Raw genomic sequence first — 15889 nt, 5'->3', positions numbered from 1 at the left:
CCCTGGAAGATGATTATGGCAGGCCAAGGTGAAGATTTTTTGTCATTGGGGCAGCCTGTGTCTGAATGAGGCTTGTAGAGCAGCTGTGTGCATTTAACCTGATTTCGAAATGAGCAAAGGCCGGGGCTGCGCAGATAAGGGTAATAAATTTGGGCACCATTAAGACTGTAATAGATGCATAATTATTGGCTTTGCCAACCGCAGATTTGCTCTTACATCTGTATAATATTAAACTCCAGCATTTTTTTTTTTTTTTTGTAGTTATTATACCAGCCCAGCTAAGAGGGAAGGCGGGGGCTGGGGAAAATGTGACGTGTCTGTGTGCGCGCACACGCGTTCTGGTTAAACAAAGTGACTCCAGCCTGTGGAAATGAAGTCGTTGCTTATTATTGGTAAATCTCTTCTGGATCAGAAGACTGGTCCAGGCCATCTCTCAGAGCAGGACTCTGTAATGGTAATATTGCCTCGAAAATTACAGCCCGCATAGTTTGAGAATGATTCAGGGTAATTATGTTCGCGTTGCCAGAGAAATGAAAAGGAGTGCTTTCCATTTTACCTAATAACAAGCTCCGCTGGCCTCGTACTCCTTAAATTATTTCTGAGAAGAGCCTGCAAATGATGGAAATCATCAGGCTAATTGCAAACTAGGGGTTGGTGGGGCTGGGTTGTATTGCCTGCTGTTGGGAGGGGCAGGCACCAGCGCGGCTCCGGTGCAAACCGGAGGCAGAGAGTTGCGCTGGGCTGATTAGTTCAGCTCTCGGCTGCAAATGAGTTCAGGGCACTCGTGGACCCGGGAAGTGCTGACACGTGGAAGCACCGAGCCCTCAAACCCGAGCATTTCAAGTTGGCACGAGCTATGTCAAGCGTTGTTCCACTCATTATCGCAGCGGGTGAAGCCAGCTCCAAATCTGCATCCTGCCCCCACTGCTCTCAATGCAAAGAGAGAGTGAAAAATAAAAGTATTGCCTCCTCCATTGGCTTTCTCACTCTCCCCAGCTACTTGGCTGACAGCGGGGTCCTTTCTCACATCCAGGCATTTAGCAGCAGGTGTGTAGTAATCACCAGGACCTGCTAATTCCCCAAAGGCCAAGTGCCAAGGTGCTACATCTCTGTCAACCTAGCAGCTGGGAGCTGGGAGGATGGCGCCGATCTCGTGGTCCGGGGCTAGCCCCCAGGAGATAATCTGCTACCTCGTCTCAGTTCAGAGATGGGCCCATTTGTACCTTTCAGGTTTGTTTTTGCCTTGTTGTCTCAAATGCTCCCGTCTCTGTGGACGGGGCCTGTTTCTGACCCATCTATCAACCAGTGGGCTCCAGTACCAAAGCTGAGGTCAGCGGAGTTAGCAAGGCGTTACCGAAGCCAGAATATGGCATCTCTTATAGCTTCAATTTTTGCTCCTTCCTGCTCTGTTCACCGGCAGCCACTTCAATTTAATCCACGTTACAGGAGCCACACGCACGGCTGGATGAACTCGGACGCCTAGCCCAGTTGCTCTTGCTTTTCAGATGCTCGATACTGCAGTACCATCTTTATTTATGCCGTCCCTTTTTAACAGGCAGGCTGCTGCCTACCAGCTCCATGTAGGTACAAAGGGCAAAATGCAAATCCTAAATAGCCTGCGGGTGGGATAGCAGGGCCGAGACTTCTGTTCAGATTCATCCCCTGTTTCAGTGATGCTGTTCACATGCTTTAAAGTTAGGGCTGTAACCGATGGCTTTGCTTGCTAGAATCGGGCCAGTGTTCAGCAGCTCACAAGCAAAAGCCTTTATGTACCTTCTTCTTCTGTTAAATTGTAGGGAACAAAAGGCCTCCCATCTCAATCCTATCACAGGCTGTATTTATAACTTCTGGCAATGCAGCAATGTTAGCCTTATCCAAAGAAAATACAGCAGCAGGTCTATTTTTGAAGGTGCGGCGGCTTATTTTTCCCGCTGGAAATATCTGAGGTTGGTCAGGCTCAGTGCAAAAACTTCTCTGCAGTTTAACTCGAGCCTTTCTGATCCAAGATCCCCCTCCCCTCTCTGAATGATTGAATTCCTCTGAGACGCCTTGTAAGAGCCCATTTGCTGTCCCTGACCCAAACAGTTAACTCACCAGACAGCTCCGCGTTTGCTTCGCCTCAACGTTTAAAGAGGCTGCATTTGCTTAAGTCTTGCCTTCGCTCTTACGTTCATTCATAGATCCAGTACGAATAGCTGAAACAAATCTGCAACCAGCCCCAAACTAGTAATACTAATTGGGTGGATTATTTTTATGTGAAGGGTTTTGAGAGGTGCAAAAAATGGCCCCCCCCCCCCGCTTTCTTGTATTTCAGAATAGTTTTCTGGGCTGACGCTTAGAAGCACGCCAAGGAAGGAGAAAGCCAGAGATGGCTTAATTATCTCATTCCGAAATTAAAAATTGCATGCTGATTCCTTCTCCACTCCAGGTGTGCGTGTGTGTGTGCTGTCGCACATGTGCAGGTGCTTTCTGCGCATCTGTTGACTTGTGGCTTCCTCACGAAGGGGTTTGAACTGTTGTGTCGAGGCGCTGGAAATCCCACTCGCTGAAATGTGCACAGCATGAGAGCCTTGTGGGGGGTTTTGCTGGTATGCAAATAGGTATTATCCATTAAGCTGAATTAATCATGTGTATTTATATATCAAGGGCACGTATTGAGGAACTGCTGTCAACTACTCCCAGAGGCTGCTGTGAGTCAAACCACAGGTCAAGCTTAACTGAAGAAAAAAATAAAATCTTTAGGGAAAAGTTGTCTATTGATACCTCTTTTCATGGCATTGTAACCTTATTGTGGTCTGTGATCTAGTAAATCTTGGGTTTAGTGTCTTAATACGCAAATAGTCTGACTGACATCAAAACCTCCATGGAATCAGTGGCCCTATATATAGAGCATGATACTCCCCAACATGGATATAGGTGGCAGCATCTTGTGCCTTGTCGGTCACATCCAGGACTGGGGACGACATATGGAGATATCAGTGGCCTCATACAGATGTTCATGTTCTCCTGGGAGAGTTGCTGCTCTCCCAGGAGAAACCATGAGGGTACAGATGTTCAGGCTTTTTCTCCCAGCATAAAAATGGCTGCTGCAGGAGAAAAATAACTTGGGAACAACCAGGATTAAATCACTGCCAGAGAGTTGGCAGCCACAGCTCCCTTGAATTGCCTTGTAGGAAGGATTGGCTGAACCAAACAGTCTTGACATATTCTGATCCCTGGCTTCAAGAGTAGGGGAAATATATAAATATATTTGATATTGCGAAAGGGCTCCATTGTTCTTTGAGTCCTCATAATCGTGTCAGCACTGGTAAATAAGGGTAGTTTGGCAGGTAATTATGTCAATATAAACCCAAGTTTATGCTTGCACAGTTCATATAGTTTAGGTAGCATTGGCAGTAACATGATGTCTCAATAATATAAAAAGAAGTGCATTTAACCTGCAGGATTAATGCCTGAAAACACTGCAGAACACCATGCATGAATGAGAAGGGATGAATACAACTCAGGCAAAATGGCTTTGCTCCAACAATTGTTTTGACAAAATAGTTAGGCAGTAATGCAGTTTACATTAAGGCACCCTTAAGTACCAGTGAGGTTGGTGCGATGCACGACGGCTTTAATGTAAATGTTTATAGACTTGGCCTACTCATTATACCAATGGGGGAAAAAAAGCAATATTAACATATCAGGCCTCCGTGTCTGTGCTTACCAGCATGCTATTGATTCATAGAAAAAAATTCCATAATGATAAATTCCATAATATAATGGGAAAAGATCATGTCCAGTTTAGGAAGGAATGAGGCTGGTGCTAGGATTCGAAATGGATCACTACTAGTAACACGATAGGTACAGGGTCCTCCTGCAATAAGCAGCTCGAACATTGGCACCACAGATCCTGGCCGCTAGCTAAAGTCCTGACCTAGCAACACACGTATGAACTTGCTTAACTCTCAGCGAATGTGTCGTTCCGCTGACGGCACCGTACTCAGACGTGCGTTGGGGGGTACCGAGGGCTCGGGAAGGTGGTGAGGAGCAGCCGCGTCTCGCAGTTGACTCTGCAAGCGCCCGCGGTTCCTGCAGATCCGACGAGCTCTCTCACGTGAATCTGCACTCGAATTGCTCTGTTTCCATTTGTTTATGAGAAGAGGCTCTGAGGGTTTCACAGGCAGTGACGGTTTCATTCGCTGTTGGCTGGAGGCCCTGAAAAACGAGAGTGTTGTTTCCATGGCAGACAGTTGTGGAGCTCCTTTCGCCAGAGCTGGAGCCAAGAGGCTTTCGTTCAAATTCCAGCTGTGCAAATGCACAATGAACTGCCCTCACCTGTGGTCACCGGCGGGATTGTTGCATTGTGACCCAGATCAAATCGTATCTCGCAAGGGACCAGGCTCTGCGGCCTTCTCTTGGGATCCCCGTGTCTACAGGGGTCATTTGGCTGCAAGCGATGTTGCAACCCCGCTAAAGCCAAGGGGTGCAGGACCCAGTGCTGGGAGAGCAGGGGGAGGAGATGAGACGGTGTGAGCCCTTCACGCGTGTAACTCTGGCGAGGGCTTTGCTCAACTCTGCCCACAACATGTCAAGGGCACATCTCTCACCTCTTGAGTCGTAGGTGAGTTCTCGCTGCGGGTCCAAACCCAAACCAGCTAAAATAGACGGGCTTTCCATTGACTCCAGACTTTGAATCAAATTGCTCCGACGATGCTCGTCTCCTATAAACACGCACCTGGGTTAGGCGCCTCTGCAGACAAGAATAGATTGGAGAAAAACCACGTGTATTATTTGGAAATAGCACATGGGGAGGGAGGGGGGGGGATATAACTCTCTCTCTCTTTAAACTGTCTCTTTTCTATATTGTTACCTTGACAACTCTGCTGCTGTGTTTCATCTTTGGTGGAACTCAACTGTGGTGGATCAGGGGACATCCATGCATGTTTCTCCATCGCCCCCGGCTCCGCTTCTCGGGCAGGAGTCGGTCCCAGGGTACCCACAGCTGCAGCACGCGTGCTCGTTAGCCCGGCCCGTGGTGTCATCTGGAGATGATTACAGGTACGAAGAACTGGACCCGTTCTGGTTATGAAAGGCAGAGCAGTTTGTCTGTTTTTCCCCCTCCCTTAAGCCAAGGCCAAAGCAATGTTCATTACTGTGGGAAGGAGATGCAAGGTGCTTTAAATATATTTTTTCCGGGCTTAGGACAGCTTGGGAGCAGAGAGGAGTGAAAGTACTCCAAAATAATTGTATTATTTTTAGTCTAAGCAGCTACAGGAGTGTATAATAAGATTAGGGTGCAGTTCTGATGCACTGAACTGAGCCTAGAGATGCTAAAAATATGCTTTCTTTTCTCGCAGTTGAAATTTCAGGAGAGGCAAAGGTAAGGGGGGGCGGCGATGGTGAATTGGAAATGTTAACTCCTATATTTCCATGCTTCGTGGGGCTTCGCAAACAGCCTGCCGACTCCATTCAGCCCAGGTCCCGGGATATTCGTGGGGAACAGGGAGCCATCTGCGCCGCGAGGAAAGTTGGTGAAGAAAATACCCTCTCGGTGCAGAGATGACTTGCTTTCTAGCTGCAAACACAAGCCGTGCAGTCTCCGTGGGCTTCGGGCAGGAGCGTGCTTGCGGGGAGTGGTGGGGGGCTCTTTAAGGCAAAACACATGTGTTTTCAATTGCTCTCTGGAGCCAAACCAGTAGCTGCAACTTGGCCTGACAAAGCCTTATTGAAGTCGAGACAGAGCGTGGTTTCAAAGCAGTTAGAAAGAGACCGGGAATGCTGCTCAGGAAATTCTTCAGGCATGGGCAGGGACTTGGCTGCAAGTCGCTGCTGGAAAATCTGACAGGGGCAGCTTATGAACGCAGCCTAGGCCCCGTGCTGCTCTGAAGGCAGCCCTGCACCCTCCCGCGCGCCCCACCGGCGGAGGGGTTTTCACCCAGCCCCTGCAGAAGAGGTAAGGAGCACGTTTTTCTTTCTCCGGGCACTGGATCTGCTTTGCTGCTCCTCTGCGCGGCTGCTGGGGAAGCTGTTTGCTTTCTGCAGACAGGAAGAAGTTTGCAATGTGCAGTGGCATTTTTTGCCGAAGAAGCTTGCTTAGCGTGGGGTGCTGGCTTCTCTGAACTCGACTTCAAGGGGAATGGGTCAGCCACATCCATTCTCGCCGTGGCACAAGAAGTTTGCAATGTGCAGTGGCATTTTTTGCCGAAGAAGCTTGCTTAGCGTGGGGTGCTGGCTTCTCTTGAACTCGACTTCAAGGGGAATGGGTCAGCCCCATCCATTCTCACCGTGGCACGTTGCCGTGGCACCCTCAAACCCCTCCGCGCTTCGTTTGTCTGTGGAAGTGGGTGTATCAGCCCAGGACCCTTTCCAGGGGTAACGGCATTTGGCTCTGTACCGAGAAACAAGAGCAAAGTAGCGTGGCTCCTCTTCAGTCAGTCAGTATTATGCATTGCCTTATGCAGCTGGAACAAATGAATATGCAGCGTAGCATTGTGTTTACATCCATTACGTGGGACTGAAGTTGGTTGGTTTACCTGCTTCGGGCTATTGCTTAATACCCCCCACCCCCAATACGGATTCGGCAAGTCCTACAGCGAGATTTTTAAGACAGGATTGAATTCTAGCGCAGCCTTTGCTTTGCAGCTTTTGTGCAATTGTTGTTCTTTCGAGCATATGGTTTTGTAGCTGTCAAATATCAGCAGAAGGGGACGGGGACGGCACACGAGACCCAACACAGCCACAGCCAGGAAGTTCGACTCGGCGGCTGTCCTCGCTGCAACTCCTCTGCGCTTTGTTCCCTAAATAACTAAGAAATATTTAGGTTTCTCCTTTTTCGGAAAAAAGCGCTGCTGGGTTTATAGATTTACTTTCTTGCCTTCTTGGTTGCAGTTTGAGAGGCTGATGGCAACCTCTGATGTGGAGGGCTGTGGTTTGCAAACGAGGGTGTTTGCCAGTGTGTGTGGAAGTGCCAGGGGGATAGCCCCCCTCGGATGGGTGCACATGCTGCCTTGACCGTGCTTCTTATCCAGGCTTGGGGGTTTAAGGATGACCAGGGGTTTGACTGGGGTTAGGATGGATATGGGGGGGCAGGGGGTGTAACATGCCTTTCGTAAGGGGGGAAGGATCAAGGGGAGAGATGAAAGGGTCTCTTAGAGCAAGAGAAAAGTAGAGGCTTGGTGAGCTCAGTCTGTGGGGCAATATTAGGAGGAAATACCCCGGGGGAGAAGGGGTTTGAGGGGTCAGATGGGGGCTGGGGGGTAGATGGCTTGTTCCAGGAGGTGTTTCACCCACTTTGCAAGGAACGGGGGGCCCAGTCCGTAGGTCACGCAGGGCCTGGGAAACCAGTCCGGGTTTTCAGCCCCAGCCTCTGCTCCATTTGGGGCAGACACACGTCTGTGCAAGCAAGCCCAGAGATGGGTCAGGGCACTGGGCTCTGAAGGGGAGCAGGCTGCCTACCCCCAGCCCTCCCCATACCCCAAACCACTCCTGCATTGAGTTGGGGATGAGCATGAAGGCAGGGCCGAGGGTCCGGACCCTGCCCGCTCCTTTCAGAGCATGCATCGGCTCCGCTGCCCTCCCTCCACAGCAAGCAAATCCATCCCAATTATGGAAGCAAAACAGCCCGGCTTCTGCAGTGTTTGATTTCAGCCCTTTTTGGAGGTAAAGCCCAGTGCAGGGCTGGGATCATGTCATGCCGGGACATCCAGCGCGGCACCTACAAGCTGGGGCAGAAGAGATGCTGCTAGCCCCGAGCTTCGTCACGGTCCATAGGCAAGCAGGTCCTTCCCAACGAAGTCCAGGAGCAAAGGGAGAGAAACCCTCTTGTATGGGAATGTCCTCCACCCCTCACCCACCGCAGTGACAGCCCTCAAAGCTTGAGGACCCGCAGGAAATCATCTGACATTGGCATTTCCCCGGGAAGCCCACGCTTCTCCTGCCCTGTCAATGCATCCCCCTTTCATCCCATGCAGCGGGGACCATCCTGTTGCAGCCTCGAGCCGCGTGGAAGAGAAAATCAGCAAGCTTCTGCTTTGGGCTGGATGAAGGCAGATGCGTGACGGGGATTCCCGGGATGTCTTGGGACGTGGGATAATTATGGAAGCTGGTGGCTGTTTGCTGCTTTTCAAGTGTGATGCCTCTCCAGCGAGTCTGCTTTCCTGTCCCCTTGGGCCATGCAGATGTTTTGAAAAGCATCTCCAGATGCTGAGGCCTGGCTGGCAGAGGGGTCTAGGAGGAATCGTAGCACGACTGTCCCCGTGGCCTTCGAGGAGTAGATCAAAACTCCCTCGTGAAGGGAGTGATTCCCAACCCGCGGAAGCCAGCGGAAAGGCCCGTGTGGCATGCATGAGACCTGGAGCGAGTCCTGTTTGCTGCACCTGGTACATGAATTATCTAGGGCAGAGGATCTCAGCTTGCTTAGATTTGAGGCGCTCCTCGGAAAATGCCAGCTCTTCGCTTGCCCTCGTTTTTTGATGACAAAATATAGAAGAGCAATTCTGCTGCAGAAAACGCAGAGGCTAGGGACAGAAGTTACACATCAACCCGTATAAGTGATGGGAAACCGGTTCAAATCTGGAACGCAACAGCAGTTCAGCGCGCGTAAACTGCTTTCAAAGTGGCCAAAACTGCTTTAAGGTAAACCTGGATGGATGTAGTATCAGACTGAACTGATTTAGGTTAAATCAGTCTATTGAACTTCTGTCCCAGGTCCCCTTTAGGGTCAAGTTAATGCACAGTCCCCCAGCATCCCAGGATGCTTTGAGCCTCCCCTGCAAACCTCCCCCACCCCGTGCAGGGTGGGTAGGCTAGGCTTGGCCAAACTGGCTGCTCCAGCCCGGCAAGGAGGCGTGCTCTAGCGCCTCCCAGCTTCTGGCCTGGGCCACTGCAGGCATGTGGCTGCATTTCCAGAATCAGAAATGAATGTCTGTTCACTTGCTTATGGGTTCAATCTACGGGGTTTAGACTAACCTGCGAAGATTGAATCGATTCAGCCTCGGGCTTTTGAACTGTCTTGACTTGGCCTGAAAGACCACAACAAGCAAAGCCGTTTTGACACTGGGGATTCCTATTTGAAAGCTCTGGGTTCATCTTGTGAATCGTGTTTGAACACGTGACGGTGCTAATGTTGCGTGGCACCCTGCGGTTGAGAAACGCTTGATCGAGGGTGCAGGACTCTAAGAGAGGAGTACCGCTGGTGAGGTAGGACGTGCTTATGGGTTCAGTCAGCTTCAATGAGTTCAAACTGGAAAGTTTTAAAGTGCAATGGCTGCATTTCTGTTGTTTTTTTTTTAAATAGGGCTATAAATGTAGGAATGGCTGTCTAATTCTGCAAGGGACTAATACCACAGTTTAGGGAATGGTGGGCACTTTAAATATGGCTTGATCAAGGCATGCATTGCTTTCCTATCCTTGCCACTTGTGCTAGGCCCACCGATGCAGTTTGATAGCCACACCTACAGTATTTTCTCTTCCAGCACCCCCCAGCTCCTCTTCCTGAATTCTCCCTCTCCAGTCTGTATTGTGCATTTAAAAAGGAAGACCTCTGCCAAAAGAGACCAATAAAAGGTTCTTTCTAGCTAGTGCTGTCTCCTGGTGCTTAATTTTCTGCTGATTCCTTTTTAATGTTTTAGTAAGAAGAAATGGCCCAGATGTAAATTATAACAAACGTGCTTTTCTCTCCCACGGAAAGCTGATTATTGATAGCAGATGTATCTTGCTTCTTTTCGAGCTGCCTTGAAAAGCTTTTCATTGAACTCACTTGTTTAACAGCCCTCAGCCCTCTGTGTCTATCATTATTTCTTTTCCCTTAAGAGAATTGGAGACCTGATCATTTTATTACTTGCAGTGCACAAAAAAATGCAAGTTAGAAGCTGCTCTATATACATGGTTACATGGTGTAGTACACGGTGATCATGTGAGTACCATGTTTTATAGCCATGTCTAAAATATATAGCATTCCGTGTTAGGAGCGTGTTATAAATTAGGCCAAGCCCTGGGACACTCTCACCAGGTATGAGCAGTACTTCCCTTGATATGTCGCTGCTTATTGTAGCACTGTACATATACCGTGTGCCTTGAATTGGAGAAATTCTCAAAATCGGGTTTTGTTTGGATTCAGGCTCAGTGTGGCTATGTCCAGCTCTCACAGAAATCTTTTTTGTGTCTGCAAAACTTTTTCTCCAGGTGGACATGAGGTTTGATCACAGAATAAAAACTGAGCAGGAGTTTGCTCTTGCAATAGGTACAGAAATCCATGCCTGTTTGAAAGCAGGTGGTGCACGGGGTGCCACATCTGGTTCCTGGATTGGCCAGATGTAGCGTGTGGTTCGGAAGGGTGGGAGATGCAGTTGTCATTCATTTTCAGTATGACAGCCCCCAGGCTGGCTCACATGTGGAATGGGATGCAGAAAGGCCAGAGGGAGCATTTGACCGGGGATGCTGAAACCAGACCCTTTCGTGAAACAGAATAATCGAAAACGAGGGCTGGAGGGAGCTCAGGAGGTCACATCCGGGCCAACCCCCTGCTCCAAGCAGGACCAGCCCCAACTCCATCATCCCAGCCAAGGCTTTGTCTGCCTGGGTTTTGGAAACATCCAAATGTAACCCAGGTACACCGAGAGTGTGCCCTCCCAAATAAATGGACAGGAAGTGATGACAGGCTAGGGTGCTGAGGGAGGGACGTCACCGCCCTACACGCGGATCCCTCCATTTCCCTATAGAGACAGCCCAATGAGTGTACACTTAACTATATACAGTTTTATTATTAAAAATATAGTTAAAACATTGACATGCCAGAAATAATTGAATCCTTGATATGAAAGTTATTTTGTAATAATCTCCAAGTCAAGAAATGAGTTATCCGACCCAATGAATCCAATAATATTCACCCCAGTGTGTAAAACCCAATACACAAACTGTCGCAAAACAAATGGGGAAGTGTGGGGCTGTGGTCACGTGCGGCAGTCATGGTGCTTTCTCTGCAGTTGGATTATTCAGGGCCCAGCTTGTGACCGGCTGTGATGTGGGTGCAATGGGGAGCAGCCCAACTGCGTGTGCCTACACATGCGCAAGCATGAACACAGTTGTGGGGCTCTTCCTGCAGCAGCAACCCCTACATCCCCTGTGTCCTGGGGGGTCCTTCCTGTCTAGGAGGCAAGACATGCGAAGGGAAACGGGAGGGGGAGCTGTAGTTGTGCAACACTTCTTCCATGTGCATGGGAAAGCCCTGTGGGCACTGACACAGCACTACATGGTGCAGCACAGAGATATCGGGGGTATCCCTGCATGGTGCTGCACTGTGTCCTGTGGACATACCATGAGAGACATCATGTCCCATTCAAAGGTAGGCAGCCATGGCAGCCTTTTTGGAAACCCCGTACTTACGGTGCTCCCTCCTGCACAGGGTACTGTCCGCTGGACCATGGAGGTAGCTTCTTCCCAGGGCTGGTCCAACCCAGCTGCAGCCCTGTGCCCTGCTGTGGGCACAGAAATCTCAGGGGTGCGTGCTCCGCTTGCCGCTTCGCCTTGCCCACACTCCCACTCCTCTCTACTGTGTCACCTGTGCCTCCCCCCTGACATATTGCCTGTGCCCCCTCCCCCCCATCCCCATTGACTTACCTGCAGGGAGCTGCTCTCCACTGCTGCTTGGCTGCCATGCACATGTGTGCATGCACATGTGCATGGGGCTTCCTGTATTTGATTGCCCTCCCCAGTGCCCCCAGCCCCAAGCAACCCCTTGCAGGCTAGCAGCATGCCAGCCTGCAAGGGGAAATCCATTGTTTCCCATGTTTTTCTCTGTTAAAGGAAAAAAATCTGTGTTTTTCCGCAGCAAACGGAAAACATGGATCCCTGGTAACAGCTCAGCGCCTCAGTCATTTGTTCCTATACACATCACCTTATATCCAGCACGCTTAACATAACTGAATCCATCTTTTACAATATAAAATATTATAGAAATATTACGTTTTTCTTCAGGTTTGGGCCCTGACAGTCCTCTTCCCAAGGGGCACCAGGGCCCTTGGGCCCCCACATACTTGGTGCCGGTGATTCAGTGTAAATCTCACACTGGTGATGTGCTGGTTTGATTTGAGTTGTACAGATGGAGAACTTTCCATTTTAAGACTCTTCAGTGGAACGACGGAAAGAACTCAGAGCCATTACCCTCCCCCTTTCTTCAAAGCCACAAGGAATAATTTTATTTGAGACTTATTTTTTATTTGAATTAAAGCCTCTGAGAAGTCATACTGCACCTTCAAAACAAACTGCTGAACTCAACTTCTTTTACCAAACGCATGCAAAATTTTACCCTCAGGATTTTTAGGGGCCCTGGAGTGCCTGCCTTGCAGAAAACCTGGAGCTGTTAACAGAGTCATTGGAAAACAGTCTCCATGGGAAACCTTCTACTGTGCGTGTGTGTGCGTGCGTGCGTGTGTATATATATATGTGTGTGTGCATCTATATGTATGCATATATGTGAGTGTGCATGTGTGCCTATATCTGTATTTTTGTATATGTATATGTATGTGCATATATATGTATGCATATATGTGAGTGTGCATGTGTGCCTATATCTGTGTGTATATGTGTATGTATGTGCTAATATATGTGTGTGCATGTGTGCATATATCTGTATGTGTGTATATGTATGTGTTAATATATGTGTGCATATATCTGTATGTATGTATATGTATATATGTGTGCACACATGTATGCATGTATGTGTGCATATATCTGTATGTGTGTATATGTATATATGTGTGCACACATGTATGCATGTATGTATGTGCATGTGTGCATATATCTGTATGTGTGTATATGTATATACGTGTGCACACATGTATGCATGTATGTGTGCATGTGTGCATATATCTGTATGTGTGTATATGTATATATGTGTGCACACATGTATGCATGTATGTGTGCATGTGTGCATATATCTGTATGTGTATATGTATATGTATGTGTGCACACCTGTATGCATGTATGTGTGTATGTGTGCACACATGTATGCACGTGTATGTGCATATATATGTATGTGTATATAAGTATATGTGTGCATATATATATGTGTACGTGTGTGTAAGTGTGTGTGTGTGTGTGTATGAGAGAGCGAGATGTATATAAACTGTGATGATTTATTACTATGTAAAATAAGCCCTAGGAAAAACAATGCAGAAAGAAGCTGCGGGAAGAGACACTGACCAGCTGGTAATTTCTGGAGTTAAAGGCTGCTCTGAGAAGTATAGACACAAGCCCTTAGGCAATTCTCATCATCTGATTTGCCCTGCAGCTTAATGTACATGCTCATCTCCATGCATTTGTTTCAGATGCCTCAGGAACAGTACGCGCACCGGAGCGCCATGCAGAGCTCGGAAGGACCGCAGGTTTACAAAGTGGGGATTTATGGCTGGAGGAAGAGATGTCTCTATTTCTTCGTGCTCCTCCTCATGATTTTAATCCTGGTGAACCTGGCCATGACCATCTGGATTCTCAAGGTTATGAACTTCACCATCGTAAGTACGGGGTTTCCAAAAAAAGGCTTTGCATGATGGGAGAGGGACTGGAGTTTTCTCCCGGGAGCTGAGAGGACTGTGGTGCTCCAGTTCCCAAACTTGCATGTTACAGGGCCGAGCCACGAAGATACCCAGTCATCTTCTGGGGGCAGGACCCAATGATCTCGCAGGGTCAAGGTCCCGTCCAGCCCTAATGTCCACGAAATGTATAATCTCCTTCATCAGGAGAAGGACTCCCAAGGCTGTGCGCGGTGTTACAAGCCCCAGGCATTCAAAAACCATGCATCAGTTCCCCAGAAAATGATAAGACTGGCTTAAAAATGATAACGTTCAAAAATTAGGGAATTGCTTTTGGGTTTGTTTTTTGCACGGTTTTTTGCACATTATCACTTTTCAGCCTCTTGTGGGCTAAGATCTTATGTGTTTTATCACATCCCCCATGACCACAAAGGCAAGAAGCTCCTTTTGCCTTCTCGTTTTAAATGAAAGCTGTTGCGTGATTACCAGGGGGCTTTGTCACACCTGAGGTTGGGAGAGTTGCAATAACTTCATAAGAGTCTGGCAGCACGGTGCATGCTCTTTACATGAAAATTAGCTGAGGATATTCTTATCTTCAGCCTTGGTTTGCAAACGTGTCTCCTGTCATTACTTTAAGCATCCGTTCCTCGCTGATTGGAGCTCCCTCATTGGGTCCAGTCTAACTCCCCCTGCAAACGAGTGGAAAAAGACCTTTAATGGGAGAGAGATTACACAGAGGCGGGGTCCCCCCGCCGGACCCAGAGCAGCTGCACAAGCCCCGTGCACCACTTCAGTTCTCTTTTTGAGGCTATTAAATGGTGCCTAGCTCTTGGTGAGCCTGATCAGACCTAGGGCCAAGGCACACACCTTTTTAATACCAAAGTCACCTGCATTGGCTTGGGGAGTGCCTGCAGCAGGCAGATAATCGGCTTTTCTAGAGTAGCTGCCAGAAGAGGCCATTAGGCAGCGGGGAACTAGTAATAGTCTGTTTGAATTGAGCAAACAGCTAGCCTGGGATAGAAGCAGACACACGGCATCTATACCAGTGTAACTTATACCAGTGTAGCTTTACCTCTCATGTTTCCCACGGTACCTTTACAAGGGACTCGAGTAAGTTATGCGGAGGCGGGTAACACATCCTGTGTCCAGGTCCCTCACCTATATTATCTCACTAATAGTCTGTGGGAGGTTGAGTAATAATCAGTAATTTACTGCATCCAATCAGCAAACTATTATGCTATCAGAACTTATGGAAGTCATAGTCTCCAACAGCTGTCCTGGGACAGATATACAGTGAGCAGTAATACTCGGGAAATGTAAGTGCACCTTGGGAGCAAGAGATTTTAAAGCAATGATCTGCAAGAAATAAGCTATTATCAGTAGCTCACCGAAGAGTGGGTCACATTTGAGCGATTAAAGCTTTACCAGGCTGGTTATATACCTGAATGGGGTTAGCGCCAGTTTTAACTGCTCAGTGCAGTAGTTCATTGCATCACAGGTATGCTGGGATAGTGGTGTGCTAAACACCTAGTGTTGCAGCGCTGCTCCCTACAAGCTGTCTGCAAAGCGCTCTCCCAAAGTCCAGGCATCTTTCAGGGAGCCGCCCGCTCCCTGCAGCTCTCCAGCTCAGCTGAGCTCTTCGGCAGCTTTTTGGGGGACAAGATGATCTGCAAAAGCTATCGCTTAAACCTTTGCTTCTCAGCCTGGTGGACACGTCACACGTCGGGCAAAGCCTGACTCCCCATAAAGTGCCAGATACTCTGTGCGACCCACGTGGGTACCGGTCCGGGGCGTAAACTCCATCCTTGTGGGTTTCTACTTAATTCACCTTCCCATGCTGTAAGTTTGTAGGCAGTAAACAGTCTGTGGGGATAACAGCACTAACTTAAAAATACTGAAGCCTGCAAAGGGAGCACCTTTATATTGGGTTTGTGAAATACATACCCAGGTATAAGGAGATTATTTTGAATCATGTTGTGAAATTAAACGCCCATCCACCTAATGTCCCAGCGGTGACACGCTGGTAGTTAGGGGAAGACACGAAGCCATTAATGCCGGGGAATTATGTGTTGCTGCGGGCACATTGCCTTCAGGTTTTATTTTTGCTCCCAGGAATTACAGCCCAAGCTGAGCCTTCATCTGTTCCCCCAAGCGAACGAATCGGTCTCGGAGGAAAGAGGTCAGTTCGGGTGAATGTCTTTGTGGGGCCAGTTCAGTTCCCAGCTGCTTGAGGTGGATCTGGTCCAAAAGCTGGCACCATTTGGGATTCCCCCTTCTATTTTGCCCCGATCCTATGGACCCTTGAAGCCAGTAAGCCATGCTGCATGTGCCAAGTGCTGGGCAATAACACAGGAGGACTCTGTGTTTGTCAGACT

The 15889-nt window shown here is 48.6% G+C and overlaps 1 protein-coding gene across 8 annotated transcripts in view; it reads left to right on the top strand.

The window, feature by feature from the left end:
• The window catches only part of SGCD (sarcoglycan delta), a 405818-nt gene that overhangs the window by 238940 nt on the left and 150989 nt on the right, over positions 1 to 15889 (top strand). For 7 of the 8 annotated variants that reach the window (XM_006021126.2, XM_025200974.1, XM_025200975.1 and 4 more), the window contains one exon: positions 13311 to 13496. In XM_006021126.2, the coding sequence (XP_006021188.1) occupies positions 13311 to 13496 (186 nt within the window). Of the gene's footprint in view, positions 1 to 5632; positions 5939 to 13310; positions 13497 to 15889 lie in introns of those variants that run through there. The other variant, XM_025200976.1, reaches the window with a different exon arrangement.

Source organism: Alligator sinensis, unplaced genomic scaffold (genome assembly GCF_000455745.1).
Source record: "Alligator sinensis unplaced genomic scaffold, ASM45574v1 scaffold550_1, whole genome shotgun sequence".
Classification (NCBI taxonomy): domain Eukaryota; kingdom Metazoa; phylum Chordata; order Crocodylia; family Alligatoridae; genus Alligator; species Alligator sinensis.
This window is presented reverse-complemented; position numbering and strand designations above follow the sequence as displayed.